Raw genomic sequence first — 15,456 nt, forward strand, 5'->3', positions numbered from 1 at the left:
CACTACCGCTATAAAATCTCCAAGAGGAACTTGACACTCGACAGTAACTACACAGTAATATTGAAACATCTATGACTGGTTTAGTGCCGCATCATAGCACATCCGTGCAGTAACACTGCCCTCCTGTGTCAGACGGTCAACAGTACATACAGGTACGTGTAATTTCATTGAATCACACATTGAAGACGACGCTGCATCCCGAGAAGTGAGAAAAATGCAGTCATAACCAAAGTAATATTTCAGGAGACATTTATTGATATGCAAAAGAGAACGTAAATTAAAACCATTGGAAATATTTGAAATGCCATCTACCCTTTGGATGGCTTTAATTATACCGGTTTGCTGTGATTTCAAAAGAGGCAATATTAAGCCCAAGTGAGTCTTTGCCAATCTTACAGTAGATCAGATAATTCAGTTACTGTGTATGTTTATGTATATATAAATAAGTCCCATCCAAAAATTTCACTAGGTAGGAGTAGTTATTACAATATGCCATCATTGTCCAAATTTGATAAGTCTCAAGGGGTGCATTTTGGAACGTGAATGCAAACAACAAAAGTTAAAACTCCTGAATGCATTTGTTAATCAAGTACAGTATATGATCAGCAAAGGTCATAGCTCATCTTTAGACAAATCCATGAAAAGAGCATGTGGGGATGTAGGAAGCTCATTGCAAAAAGAGGGAACACGTGAAAGGGTAAGAACAAAAAAAACAAAACAAAAAAAAGAATAAGATGGACTCTTTTCATCATCTTTAGCCGTTCATGACCATCCTGACCAGCTCTGTGAAGAAAGAAGAGACAGACAAAACATGTCAGAAGTGCATGTGGAGGCACATCACCCATATGAAGCCCAAATAAAAAGAAGGGTTCAAGTGGATACTGAGAGAAGGAAGTGAGGTCATCTCTAGCCCCTATTTAGCCAAAGCTTTTGGGCCTGTCTATGATCCAACAAGAGCTGGTTAGAGAAGCCATCTGCCCTGAATGCTTTCCTCTAGCCGAGATGCAGAGAGGAGGGAGAAGATCAAGGCAGCGGCCAGCTACAAATTTGGCTTTTGTCAGCACAGAGGAGAAAACTTGTTAGTAGAAAAGTGGGGGACTGGTACTTTCTCCCAAAGCCGGCAGAGATACTCCAATGGACAAGTTGATGGGAAAGCTAAATGCCCATTTTAGCATTTCTGTGAAAAAGAGCAACGTTAACACGACAGAAGAACTGCTTGCCTTTTAATAGCACCGCTGGCATGCAAATAAGGAGCTGCCATGTGATCTCCACAGCCACCAGCTGCAATGATGTGACAGTGGGCACCAGGCTTTCCCTGAATGACACTAGTCACTACCTTGTGTCCACCACATCCCCTTATAAACCTGAGGAGGGAGGGGGGGGCCTGACACATGCAGAGGGGCATGCTGCAGCCAAGGACGAAGACAGACTGCTGCGGGGGGGGGGACAGAACAGCAGGCGCCTACAATCACGTCAGAACCTCAGAACTAAAACAGAAGGACCACAAGGCTTTCCCAAGGGCACCAGCAGGTTCAGTCTACTTTGAACCTGCATATTTTTTCCACCAACGTCACCAATGAGAGAAAGGCAAACTACATTTTAAGTGTTAGGTAGGCCTGTTGTGAGTGGATTATTATTAAAAAGCTAGGAAGGAGGAAAGCCTGTTCGTGCCACCTCGTGGTATACCCAATGCCCGTACCGGCCCTCAGCCTGACACGATGTGGCGCACAAACACTGTGGAGGAAGAACAGTTAACACACTTTGAGTGGAGTGAATTATAAGGCCCTTTCAAAGCAGTCACGTCAGCAGGTCTTTGAAAACATATACACTGCACCCACCTGACGACAGGCATGTCGAGCATTGATGCAATGCTTCCACATAATGGAATGATTTCCAATGTTGTCAAATAAATTAACATATCTTTTTGGAAATTTCATTCCATCCTACATGTCAACCCAAGATTTAATCAGTGCAGAGAATTCCATTAGTGCATTGCCAGTATCCGCTACTCTGGTTAGAAGGATTCATTTTCAATATTTTTACCCCCCAATCTCACCTTCGTAATTGATGCAGCCATTTGCATCTTCGTGTCCTGCGAGGAGTGTCTCCACTTCTTCTTCTGTCATTTTCTCACCTGAAATTCAACAGAAAAGTTTCTATATTTCTCAGCTGACTTATAAAATGTAACACACAGCCATCTTGCTTTTTGTTTCTCTGCACTTTGTACATACAAATGGTACACGTTTCAATGCCAGACTTCTCTCCAGTCAGAAGCCATTGTACACTCACTATAATTTTGAAGATACATTTCAGGTTCAACTTATATATTTGTACAAAGTACAATTAAAAAAGGAGAGCAGTAGCATCGAATGCATTTACTAATTCTGTCCTCACAGCTTTCCCTTGTGACGCTTTCTGACTGTGGCACAGATACCAGCGTAACAGACATGCCTTACCTAGAGTGGTGAGAACATGACGCAGCTCTGCGCCCATAACTGTGCCGTTGCCTTCCTTGTCAAATACACGAAGTCCCTCAACAAAGTCTTCCATGGAGCCCTGATCTTTATTCTTAGCAATGGTCTGGAGCATGGGCAGGAACTTCTCGAAGTCCAACATCTTCGTGTTCATTTCTAAAAACACGTAAAGAACACAAAATAGTAAGAAAGTTGTATGGGTAGAACCCCTCTCTATTTGCTAAGCAGTAATATGTAAGTTTCACCCTCAGCTTTGGGGTTGCCCAAAACCTTAAGAACATCAGCGGTGACGGGGTTCTGTCCAAGAGCCCTCATGACGTCCCCACACTGAGTGTAACAGATCATCCCATCTCCTGTTCTGTCAAACAGCAGGAACGCCTCCTTAAACTCTGGAAAATACAACAACACATTACAAGAAGGGACTGTAATTTGCGCAAAAACAAAATCTGAGTAAAATAATGCACATGCAGGGTCGAAAAAAAGATGAAGAATGAGGAATGAAAATGGTTCAAACTATGAGGAAGCGCACAAAAAATGGAGCAGGCAGAAAAAAATAACGCTAAAATAAAAGATAAAGCAGAAATTGTTCAAGACTTGTCTAAACTTGGTCTAAAACTAAAATAAGCTGGTAGTGCACCAATTGACACTTACATATGACTTTCAAAGAAACCCAATTCTGGTCATTCGTCTGCAACTGAGCACTTCAGGCAACCTCAAACTCAAGTTACACAGACAATGTAAAATTCAGTCCAGTAATCCCTCGTTTATCACGATTAATTGGTTCCAGACCCGACCGTGGTAAGTGATATAGGATTATGTCTTGTGTTGTTGTGTTGTTCACCTCCTGTTTACGAAGTTCTAGATATGTTTTCCAACATTATTGGGGCCCTCTACATATGAATTAACACCCATATTGTGACCTTTACATTCGTACTACCCAATATAGCATATGTAATCTGAGAAAATAAGACATTTAAGACATAAATAAAACTCGTGCTCCTGTACAGTACGTCGCAGTAAAAGTGTTCTGGTGCTAATTGATGAGCAAGAGACGTTGGTTTCAAGAGTTTTCGTAAGTTTTAGCTTGCCGTGGGTTATGGCTGAAATAGTAGCCTGTGTTATTACCGTGAATTCTGATATAAGCTACTTTTTTCCCCACACGCTTTGAAACATGCGGCTTAAAACAATGATGCGGCTAATTTATGGATAAAAGAACTATAGTTCCCATGATGCAGATTCAAGTAGTAGTAATTGGACTAGGAGGCCTGTCACGATAACAAATTTTGCTGGTAGATAATCGATATTGACATTTTTTGAAACAATTTCTTCATTAATTATATGGCATAGTAATGACTACATCATATCAAAAGCAACAAACATTTTAAATAAACTTACTTTAATTTCTGAAGAATATTTAGCATTGTAATTGGAATGTCAAGAGCTTTTTAATAAAATTAAAACAAACAAACATAATAATTTAAACAAACAAGAAAACCTCAACGAAAATAAAATGACTTAAGAAAAAAACACTCCAGTAAAAAACACACATGCAGTTATGTAGTGTATTGTTAAACTAAAGTAGGGGGTCATATTTGAGCTGGGCCACATATCTGTGGTGGCAAAGTAAAATGCAATGTTTCTAATGTCTTTCAACACGTCTTCTTTCACTCGGTTATACAGTTCAGGAATTGCTATTTGTGACATGTACATTCTCCCAGGCAATTCGTACTTTCTGTCAAACATTTTTAACATTTCCCAAAATGTTGCATTTATTTAGCAAAGTAGCGAGCCACACTGACTGACTGTTGGGACGAAGGCTCCTTTCCACCTCCGTTTTAGGTGTGCATACAAGTTGGTCCCCGGTTTCCTCGTCACTACTTTCGAACAACTATTGTGTTTTGGTGTGACAAATCTTAAGTAAAGTTTGATCACAGCTACTGCAGCTATTGCAAGGTTTATAACAGTGTGTCTTTCTGTGTAAATATCCCATGTTCTCACATGTACACCTGCGGCTTATAGACAATTGCGGCTTACATATGTACACATTTTTTTCCTCTTTAAATTTGATGGGTGTGGCTTATGTTCAGGTGCAGTGCGGTATTATGATTCTAATATTAGTGGGCCTCATTCACGAACATCTTCTTAAGAAGTGTACTTAAGAAGGCTTGGGTTGGAAACTGCGCCACATTCACGACATGTTCTTAAGTAGGGATAATTGTTTGCACCGGTGTTCTTAGGTTGATGAATGCCAACTGCGATGCACGTGCATGTAAGGCCTAATAGGTCACCGCCTATTATTTCCTATATAAGGTAAAAAATGTGCCGTGTGCAACAGGCAGCTGGAGGCGGAGATGGCAACACGCAAGGACAAGACTGAGGAGCAGCTGGACAATAAACGAAAGAAAAACTTCAATTCTACTGAAATAGAGGTGCTTTTACGAGGAGTGAGCGAACACAAGACCACCTTATTTCCACGTGTATCCACCGGTCATCAGGCCATCCAAAAAGAGTCGGCATGGAGCACCATTGCAGGAAACATAAATGCCGTTTCCACGGAGAAACGCGGCACCGCAGAGGTTAAAAAGAAGTGTTTTGACTTAAAATAGACTCAAAAAAAAGATTAGACTGCACCGGGGGGATTTGGAGGAAACGGGAGGTGGGCCATCAATTAGAAACCAAACCATTTCGGAAACTCTAGAAAATATTTACACAATCATGATGGAAAAATAAAATAAAAATACATAGTTTGTGTGTGACAATTTATTTTTTCTGTGGTTACATTTGATTAGACGCTGCCTAATTAATACAGCAGCCCCGTGCTGTGGCTCAAGACGTGGCTGGGGGCTCATGTCGTTATCTGGGGGTACTAGTGCGCAATAGGCACACCACGTTTCATTGCGATGTTATTCTGATGATCCTGCACACTTGCAAGAACAGAGAGGGAAGCCTGAAGCAGGACATCAAATATTCGTGGCTTTCAGCAAATAAATCTACATGGTCCCTATACATTCTCTCTCTGTGCCGCGCACGTCCAGCCAGTCTTTTTTTTTTTGATGAATTGGGATTTGAATATATATTTATCGATGGAGTATATTTTAGTTGTTTTGATGATAAATAATTGTTGGGATATTTTATTTGCACTACATTTTTTGGGATCAGGTTGCAAAATCCATCATGAGGGTGATTGCGCATTAAAAGTGCAAGCTTTGCTTGTGCGTAAGAGTCCTCCTGAGCGTTCGTAGAATTTGTTCTTAGATCTAAGAACTGTGAGTTAAGAACACGTTTCGTGAATGCCAAAAATCTTCGTAAGAAGGCTTTAAGAACACATTTGTGCGTAAGAACGTTTCGTGAATGAGGCCCATTATTATTGTGCCTGTTTTGAGATAATTCAAACCTGCAATAAAAGCCTATTGTTCCGATCAAGTCTGGCACTCGTATATGTTTCACCTATTCACACCTAGTGGCTAGTACAGAACACTATATATCATACTTTAAATGAGGCTTGCGTCTTATACTGTATATTTGTATGTAGTTCATTTAGCCATTTTTATGCTTGAAAATTCTTCATTTTGGCAAAAAATATGCAAAATGCTTAAATATGCACTTTTAAAAAAAAACTTAGACCATATTCAACCACAAAACAGCATGATTACAGCATGATTTATTTATTAATGTGTTTGAAAAACCGTGATAGAGTGAAGCCATAAAATTTTAACAGCCATGTGGCAAGGGACAACTGTACATAACATAACTTGAAAATACTACAAAAAACAATCCATTGGCATTTGATCTTATCAATGCAACTTCAATCACAGTAAGTCATCACTACTAAATTGATAACATTATTTTTTTTAAGATTATTTTAGCAGTACATTATACGACTTTAGTTTAGCAGGACTCAGCAATACCACTGGCAGCGCTTGTTTGTCAACTTGCTATTATGTCTGATTGTCATTGACAGCTTTGTCATTGTGGTTGTTGATATTGATTTGTCCTTTATCCTTGTTCGTCTTTATAGTTGTCACGGACATTTATTTGCTGATGTCGTTCTGTATGTTTCTGTTGTTCTGTCACAATTGTTGTTGTTGCTGCTGTTGTCCTTGTCTCTTGTCTCTCTTTTTTTTGTTTTTGTCCCCTCTCGCCCCCCCCCCCGTTTCCTTTTCTCTTCTTCTCTGTCCCCTCCTGCTCCGGTCCGGTCGCTCCAAATTTGCTTTATAACAAGCATCAAGGTCGAATAAATTTTGTATGACAGGGGAAGTGTATATCACACTTCTCTCTGGCAGAGTAAATCTGTTGAGCACTTGACGGCATTTAGGTATACAATTCTATCTGCTTTAAAGGCTGGACAGGACAGGGGTAAAAAAAAAAAAAAAAAAAAAAAAAAAAGAGATTGTTGATTGCATTTTCATTTAGGTTTCGTTTTGTGATAAAAGTATCTTGTTTCTGAAAAAAAAAAAAAAAAAAAAAAAAAAAAAAAAAAAAGAAAAACCGTGATAGAGTGAAGCCATAAAATTTTAACAGCCATGTGGCAAGGGACAACTGTACATAACATAACTTGGAAATACTACAAAAAAAATCCATTGGCATTTGATCTTATCAATGCTACTCAATCACAGTAAGTCATCACTACTAAATTGATAACATTATTTTTTTTAAGATTATTTTAGCAGTACATTATACGACTTTAGTTTAGCAGGACTCAGCAATACCACTGGCAGCGCTTGTTTGTCAACTTGTCGTCGATATTTTAGAGCACTGTCTAAGCATTTATCTTTGCACTGGTTAAGCCAGTAATTGGGCACTCTAGTCAGTTTGAGTAAATAAATGTTTGTCAATTAAGATGTGGCAAGACACTGCCCCACCAAACAATGCAGCCCAAGTAGCTCAGGCAGTGTTATGGATTTTTTTTTCCCCTCTGTTGAAAGGAATGTCTCTCTTCCCTTCTGGCAATAGAGAACTTTTCCCCAACACCATATTTGGTAATAGAGGAGTGGAGGAAAAGAGAAGGAGGAGTGTGCAAGAAACATGGCCAATTATGTCCACAATGATTCAACATCCATCACTCCAAAAAAGGGGAAGCTTGTGAGAATGAGTGTCTTGGAATTGATAAGGCAAAGTTTACCGTAACCTGACACAAACCAGGGACGACTTATCAACAAAAGAACTTTGCATGACTACTATGTTTGGCATTACAGGCAGTACAAATGCATGACCGAGCACATTACACTGCAACACAGTCAGAGCTAGCATGTTTTTCAATGTTGTATGGTAATACGAACGAGTTGAACGTACCCAATCATAACGCATTTTGCTTTAGTTCATCATGCAAACCAAATCCTCAAAACTCCAAAATAGCCAGCAGGTTTCTTCCCAAGGCAGTCCCCCATTTACCGACTTACCATGGATCTGTTCCAGCTTAAACTCAATCTGTGAAAAAACAAGGAGTTGCAAGTGGAAAGGAATGAAACTGTGTGAAATAAACAGGAAATTAAAGGCGCTACTACTGTGACAGGAGACGGCCGAAAGGCAGGGTGAGAAGGGGCAAAGTGTAATCTGAACCAAGCAAGAATGACAGCATGCATACGAAGGGTGCCGTAAAACAGTGAAAACTCACCTTGGATTTGATCGTCCGTGAAGTCAGACTGTTAAAAGACATATTTAGCTGGATGAACATGAGTTTTGTGGCGACTAAGTGCAAAGCTAGCTCCGACTAACTACTGCTTTGAAACATGTAATTCTCACCATGTAGTTACGAGTCTTTAAATGTTTGTTGCACACATTATTAATATTACACAAATGTTGTTTTCCAAACGTGTGCTCGTTACTTTCATATATAACCGTGCAGGCTAACGCTAGCTTAAAGAAAAGTTGCACTTCCGCTAGCAAGCCGCCAGCGCAGCAACATATTGAAACGTATGTAAACGCATTTTCAAAATCGAGCACACTTTCCCGAAACAACTACATTAATCACTAAACGGCGTGTACAGCGACAAAAACGTTAGCTAGAGCGAGAAGAGATGGGAAAAACTCACCATGTCTGAGACGGCTAAGGTGTGACCGAGCTGTTAGCAGCGCAAAGAATGTGTGACGGGGCTGGGTGACAAAAAAAAGCCTTGTAGATGTACGTCATGACGTAACCACCAAGGACACTAGACTTATAATGGATGTGGCTTTCCACCGATCCACTACGCTATGTCACCGAAAGTCCGCCATGATGGTGAGCAAAAAGGTGGGCGGGGCTAGGCGGAGAATAGTGTACAACAAATTCACCAGCTGCGAATTGAGTATAAAATAAAGTTATAATGAAAAATCTGGTCTATTAGAACAATTAATGGCTGAGCAGTGTGCTGAGGACATGTTTACAATGCAATGTTTCTGGATTCTGCTTACCGTCATGGCGGCCAAACCCGCGCAAGGCATACTACGGAAGTGAATATCTTAAGTTCCCTATCAGCCTAGCGTCCTTGGTCACAACTGTAATGTGGATCGAGCCATATATAGAAGTGGGAACTGAACTCCCTATTATGCTTTTGGAAGGTAGAGTATACGTATCACTCTTGACTTAACTATTAAGTTTTACATTTTAGATTTTTATATTGTACTCGATTATCTTTAGGTTGGTGTTTTGATTATTGTAGAACTTGTAGAGTAGAGCTTATTAGTCCTATCCCTTCTCCGTGTCGCAGCAATTATTATGTTCATTTGCTGTGTTTGACATGTTACCATTTTCTAAAGGAAAAGAATAAAGAATGTGTAATAATAGATGGCTTATTAAATAATGAAAGCATAAATACAGGAGTAAATACTGGCAGACATGGCAGAACCATTGGATGGATGAACAAATAGAGAATATGTAATAAATATGAACTTATTAGATAATAATTATCAGGAATAAATGATATCAGGCACTATTAAAGGCACCCAACTGCACAAGATAGGGTCCACAAGAAGGAGACGAGATTTTAACATTAATTTTTTAAAACTGTACAATGAAAAAATATGACTGGACAAACAAACTTTTTTATTTAATCAGGTCACAAAACAATTTGAAATGTTTATTGTCCCACAAATTGATGCTTAATGATATTATTGTCCAAATTTTTGAGACCAAATACACCACTGTTATGATAATATATAAAAAAACAAACAAACCAAAAATAATAATAATGCAATACATGTATTTCCTTTGATATGCCATCTTTCATTCTGTAAAGTTGTGGAATTGGTGTTTTTGACATGTGTTTTCTCACAGGTAATTCATACTGTCTGTCAAATGCTGGGTGTCAGCATTAATAGTTTGAGCTTGTAGTTGAACAATGCCAGTTTTTGTCTTATCTACTTGTCTTTGTCTATTTACATCAGGGCTGTCCAGCTGTCCTTTCATAACTGCATAAAAAAATATTTAGAATAAAAATTTCTTGTTATACATACAGGTATATTTAAAGACAAATCAGTGTTAGTTATTAATGTCAACATTTTATCTTTTTGTAGTTACATTACGCCTTTTTGCTCTATTTTTCCACTTTTGCTGGGTTTTTGTTCATTTTTGTTCTGCAATGAGCCACATTCCACAAACACCCATGCCCGTTTTGCCAGCAAAGCGTGGTGTCGCCAGGCGATGGAGGAGCGTGTCCAATTTCTGCCTTCTTGGCTCTGTTGGGCTGGGTTGCATTGTGGAGGGGTTTATGCAGCTTTCAGACCTGCATTGCATGGCGGTAAGAAGGTGGAGCTCCACTCCAGCTCGCCTGTGCGGCGGATACTTCACTTTTGTTTACCGCTTGTATTTAATTACAGAATAAATGCATGACTAAGAAACACTTCCTGTCTTTCACTTTTAATGCATGCCATACTTGCTAAATATAGTGACCATGTCGCTAAAATGTCAACACGGGTCTCTTCTATGTACTGTATGAGGTGTGTTATGAAGCTGGCACACAGCCAAAGCCGAGCGTAAATAGAACGGCTCGGTGATTAAGAATGCAGACAAGTCTGCGTGTTTTGATCTAACAAAGTGAAGCAGGTTTCATCAAATTGTAGAATTACTACAGCTTCTACTTGGACATTAACACGGATGCAGCTGTTCAACTCTGAACAAACAGCCACACTGACTCTGGGAACACGGAGGTAGGTTGGATTGCAAGGTACAGCACTTAATGTGCGGTTCCAATAATGCCTCACGTACTCCCACTTCCATACTACTGTATTATCATTCATATAGTAGCAATGCCATAGTTCACAGTCTGATTGTCTTCTTAATTACTGCCCTGTTCTTGCAAGATAGCTCTTCTCCAATTGGGAAATCTCGTCACGGTTTAATCTCGTGACACCCCTAGGAACTATAGTTCCCAGCCTTCTGTACCTTTAAACAAAGTCCCCTGGCTCATATTAAGTCATTGCTGGAGTTCTTTATTCAGTCTGTTCTATAGTTGTGTTCCACATATTGATATGCAAAAAGTTTGAAGTATTATGGGGCACACATATGTTTTAAATGAAGTTTTTCCTTGAGGTGACAGGTATGTTATATAATTTGTCTTATAATTTGGAGATGTTTTAAACTGTAAACCTGCAGCAATTGCTGGAATCTACATGTACTGTATGAGCACCACTGGAACAATCAACTATACTGTATTTTAACCTTGTAGCATTTAATATTGACTTTGAACAAGAGTTCACATGGATTTGCAATGTGGATGGCCATGCAAGGAGGATGGATACATTGAAATGTTTTACTATATTACACTTGCCAAGCAGGAGCACCATCAGCAGCGAGATGTCAAACAACTTGTGTAGAACCATAAGCAGATGTGGGTGTCTTAGCGTGACAAACATTATGCTCACATATTCTTATAGAATACACAGAGCAAACATGAACATAATTCAATTACTGTATATCATTGACTGCACACAAAATGCATAACATTAAAATTATACTAGGATTACGTAATCGTTTAGAGCATGTACACATTAAATGTGTGCAATGAGCAATCTGCATGGGCATCAGAATTCTAGAATAGTCTCTCAGGTCACTTACACTAAAGTGTAAGCAGTCTTCATTAATAAAGTAAAATGAATACATTTTGCTAATTATTTTTCCTACACTACACATCTTAGTATGTCTCTCATATATACTGTAATATAAAAACAAATGTATATTGGAATTGTCTGTCGAAAACATAACCATACACACACACACACACACACCTACACACACGCACACACACACACACACACACACACACACACACACACACACACACACACACACACACACAAGTCTTTCTCCCTAAAGAGACTCAATGACAGCACCACTCTTGGTGACCTATTTCTTTATTTAACTTAGCAATCTCTCAAGTTAGTGCTATCATCTTTATCTGAAATGAGCTACAATTAAAAAATAATCACATTATGAGGTCTCCACGTTATCTGACTACAAACTACTATTAATTCTTCCTTTGCTCAATATGCCGCCTAAAAATAATCACAGATCAGATCAGATGATTCACTGAGAAAAGTTCACATTAGCTTCATCACAAATATCAATATTTTCCACTCACCTCCAAAGTACTGGGGTCAAACGGTGAATCTGATGCTCGCAGCATCCTTGGTTTCTGTTGCGGGGCTGATTTTGGTGCTGCAGGAGCTGTAGGCAGGCAGGGGAAAGGGGGGCCCAATCTGGGCTGTGTCACTGGTGAAGTTGGGTTCTTCATAGATGTTTCTCTTTTAGGAGCCATTTTTAATCTGCTCTGGTCTAAATGTAAAATTAGCTCAGTAGTGGATGCTCCAGCTGCTGATAGAAGCTATGACTTACTGAACTAAAGTGTGTCAGTTCAGCAGAGGGGTGGGTTGAGGGAAAAGAGCGGGTGATGATGCTCAGGGACTGCAGGAGTGGATATATGGAACAGCATGAGAGGGAGGGATGCAAAGTGTAGGAAGAGGTTTGGAATAAGGAGCAGGATAGAAATAGAATGAATCAGACTGAACCGTGTTTGCCTTATTTTTAGGTTGGAAAGGTGTTTATGTGTGCCGCGTGGTGAGCATGTTTGCCACACAGTCAGAAGATCGGGAAAACATGGGTTCTCTGTGTGGAATTTGCATGTTCTCCCCGTGCGTGCGTCGGTTTTCTACGCGTACCACGGTTTCCTTCCACATTCCAAGGTTAGGTTAATTGGTGACTCTAAATTGTCCGTAGGTATGAATGTGAGTGTGAATGGTTGTTTGTCTATATGTGCCCTGCGATTGGCTGGCGACCAGTCCAGGGTGTACCCTGCCCCTTGCCCAAAGTCAGCTGGGATAGGCTCCAGCATACCCGCAACCCTAATGAGGATAAGCAGTCACAGACACTGACTCCAGGTTCCTCCCATTTGTTCCTCATTTGTTTTGCTGTGTATTTTCTGTTTTCAAGACTTTGCTTTAAGTTGTCTGTCTTGACGCTTTGATGTTTTCCGTGGTCTACCAGTATACTTGCCTTCAACAACCTTCCCGTGTTGTTTGTACTTGGTCCAGATTTTAGACACAGCTGACTGTGAACAACCGACACCTTTTGCAACATTGCGTGATGATTTATCTTCTTTAACAAGTTTGATAATCCTCTCCTTTCTTTCAAGTTGATGTCTCTCGTGTTGGAGTCAGTTGATGTCTCTCGTGTTGGAGCCATGATTCATATCAGTCCACTTGGTGCAACAGCTCTTCAAGGTGTGATCACTCCTTTTTAACTGCAGACTAACCAGCAGATCTCATCTGATGCAGGTGTTAGTTTTGGGAATTAAAATTTAGAGGATGATTGCATCATTTTTTCCTCAGAATTGAGTAATTCCATAATGTTTCCCTCTGCTTTGTCTAAAAAAGTAACTGTCACAGACTACCATTTTATTTTCTTAATTTCTTTTAGTGTTTGTCAAAGCCAGAACGTTGCCATTTGAAATGACATTAGTTTTGTGTCATGTCTGTGATCTGCTTTTTTTCTACAAAATTTAACAGCTGAATGAACATCGTAGCTTTTGAGCTACTTACAGTATATGTCGTGACCATGTTAAGACATGCCTCTTATCTTAATTCCCAGACAGTTTCATTGGCATAGTTACTGGCTGTGATTTGTATCTGTTCGAGGTTGGGCATCTCAAGGATGCGTTTTAGTACCGAAAACAAATTTGACTGTGCTTTGTATCTTGCTCAGAAATAAAGTCATGTACCAAAGTAATATTGTAGTTTTAAGATTTACCACTAGAGGTCAATGTTGTCACAGTTCTCAACCTACTATATTAGCTACTGTTCAACTAATTTGATCTATCTGGGAAATCAACATAGCTCCATGTTGTGTCCACGTCACTCTCCTGATAATCATCGCTATCCAAACGTCAACACAATCCATCGCGTACTCAATGGGCCTTGAAATCGCCTTATTTATGCGTGTTCAAGCTCAAACAATAGTGGCATGAGAGTCACGCTGCGAGACTATAACGGCACTTGTAACCCCCTTGCTAATCCATCCATCCATCCATTTTCTATACCGCTTCATCCTCATTAGGGTCGCGGGGGCATGCTGGAGCCTATCCCAGCTGACTTCGGGCGGCAGGCGGGGTGCACCCTGGACTGGTCCCTTGCTAATCGAATATGTAAAAAAAAAAGTCAACAATTCTCTTTACCTCTAACACGTTCATATTCATGCATCACAAATATCACAAACTATTTACGGACAGCAAATTCAACAAAATAGCAAATACTCAAACATGCACCAATTTTGAAATAATATAATGCAGTGCAATCGAACTGAGATACACCTTTGTTACTAATGTAATTGTGTAGATTAGCTTCGCATTGTTATATCAAAAATGTTATTAGGTTGTGTCTGCCATTGGCCAGCTGATTGTGATGAGTGCCAGAAAGCTCATGTCAAAAAGTTTAATAAGATTAACAACGCCTTACGTTTTTTCTTATCATCTCTAACAATAGTCTAACACAGGAAGCTAATAACATCAACAACAATATACAGAATATCGGCTCTCAAATAGGTCACTTCTGTGTTTCAATTAGGAAATTGCATTTAATCCTGTTACCATACAGTATAGTCAGGTGCATGCCTACATGATTTGTGACATACTGTACATATCAGATGTTCATTTTCATAATTGTTCGACAATTCATTGGGAAATGTGCCATCCCCAAATCCTCTTTATTATTTTTTGCATTCAGTGCAAACAGAAATTAAATTACTGCAACTTGAAGGAAATGTTTCAACAGATCCTCTGAGATATTCCCACTGGCTAATGAAATTATGGCAGTTCTCCCACCTAATGCCATTCAAAGCCTCGCCCCCCTGGTCGAGCAAATCTCCAAACCACCTGATTTATTTTTAATGATATTACACCCCTCAGTTGGCTGTGTCATGGTAATAATCGGGGCTGCTCCAGCTGCCTCTAGATCACATTAGCCGGGCTTAATATTGGCAGTGTGGGGCCCGCTAAACAATGAGGCTACGGGATAGGGAGCTTAGAGGCGGGATAGCCAATGGGCATACTGCAGGAGGTAGAGTATAGTAGAAGGCCAGGGTGCTCCAGTTCCCTATGCCCTGGAGGACTGGCATCATCATTAAGTAGCTTCTTCTATAGGCCAACAGAGCTTTAAAGCCACCACTAGCAGGCTCAGATCCTATCCATGAGCCCCAGACATCAAAACCACCCTGCCAAGGGACGGTGAAACTACTTGCAAAGTGATATCCTGCTATTTTGTCGCTGGAAGGAAGGAGGGAAGGAAGGAGGTGCCAGGACAAAAGCAAAGCATATGCACCTTGTAGCCCCCTGCTGTGACCACGTCAGACATTGTCAGTCAGGAAAAGTTAAAAAACAACAACTTCAAGCCTATTTTTTGATTGTTTTGTAACAAATGAACACATTTGCTGCATTTAGAGATTTACTTGCTGTAAAATACACTGCAAGAAACCTATTACAATCTGATTGTATTAGTAAAGTGCTTTTGTCCGTTGGTC

At 39.9% G+C, this 15,456-nt stretch overlaps 1 protein-coding gene across 6 annotated transcripts; it reads right to left on the reverse strand.

Annotated features, from left to right (window-relative positions):
- Positions 1-232: 232 nt before the first annotated feature.
- On the reverse strand, positions 233-12,220 carry zgc:153867 (uncharacterized protein LOC337226 homolog). Of its 6 annotated transcripts, none has more exons than XM_054777953.1 (7): positions 12,029-12,220; positions 7,874-7,901; positions 2,720-2,863; positions 2,457-2,630; positions 2,057-2,134; positions 1,700-1,734; positions 233-783 (listed from the first exon to the last, which is right to left on the reverse strand). In XM_054777953.1, the coding sequence occupies exons 1-6, from the start codon at positions 12,203-12,205 to the stop codon at positions 1,706-1,708; spliced, it is 630 nt and encodes a 209-aa protein (XP_054633928.1). In that variant the 5' UTR covers positions 12,206-12,220; the 3' UTR covers positions 233-783; positions 1,700-1,705. The 6 variants fall into 6 exon arrangements, with proteins under 6 accessions (XP_054633928.1, XP_054633948.1, XP_054633938.1 ...); XM_054777973.1 differs by having other exon boundaries at positions 1,687-1,734; XM_054777963.1 differs by having other exon boundaries at positions 1,675-1,734.
- Between the last annotated feature and the right edge of the window lie 3,236 nt (positions 12,221-15,456).

This window comes from Dunckerocampus dactyliophorus, chromosome 1, assembly GCF_027744805.1.
Source record: "Dunckerocampus dactyliophorus isolate RoL2022-P2 chromosome 1, RoL_Ddac_1.1, whole genome shotgun sequence".
Lineage (NCBI taxonomy): Eukaryota > Metazoa > Chordata > Actinopteri > Syngnathiformes > Syngnathidae > Dunckerocampus > Dunckerocampus dactyliophorus.

Excerpts from the sequence above, each read along its gene's own strand:
- zgc:153867 (XM_054777944.1), bottom strand. The coding sequence starts at position 12,205 with ATGGCTCCTAAAAGAGAAACATCTATGAAGAACCCAACTTCACCAGTG. Across the intron at positions 7,902-12,028 it reads TTGACCCCAGTACTTTGGAG|ATTGAGTTTAAGCTGGAACA; the intron begins GTGAGTGGAAAA and ends GTTTTTTCACAG. Across the intron at positions 784-2,056 it reads TGGCTGCATCAATTACGAAG|AGCTGGTCAGGATGGTCATG; the intron begins GTGAGATTGGGG and ends CTTTCTTCACAG.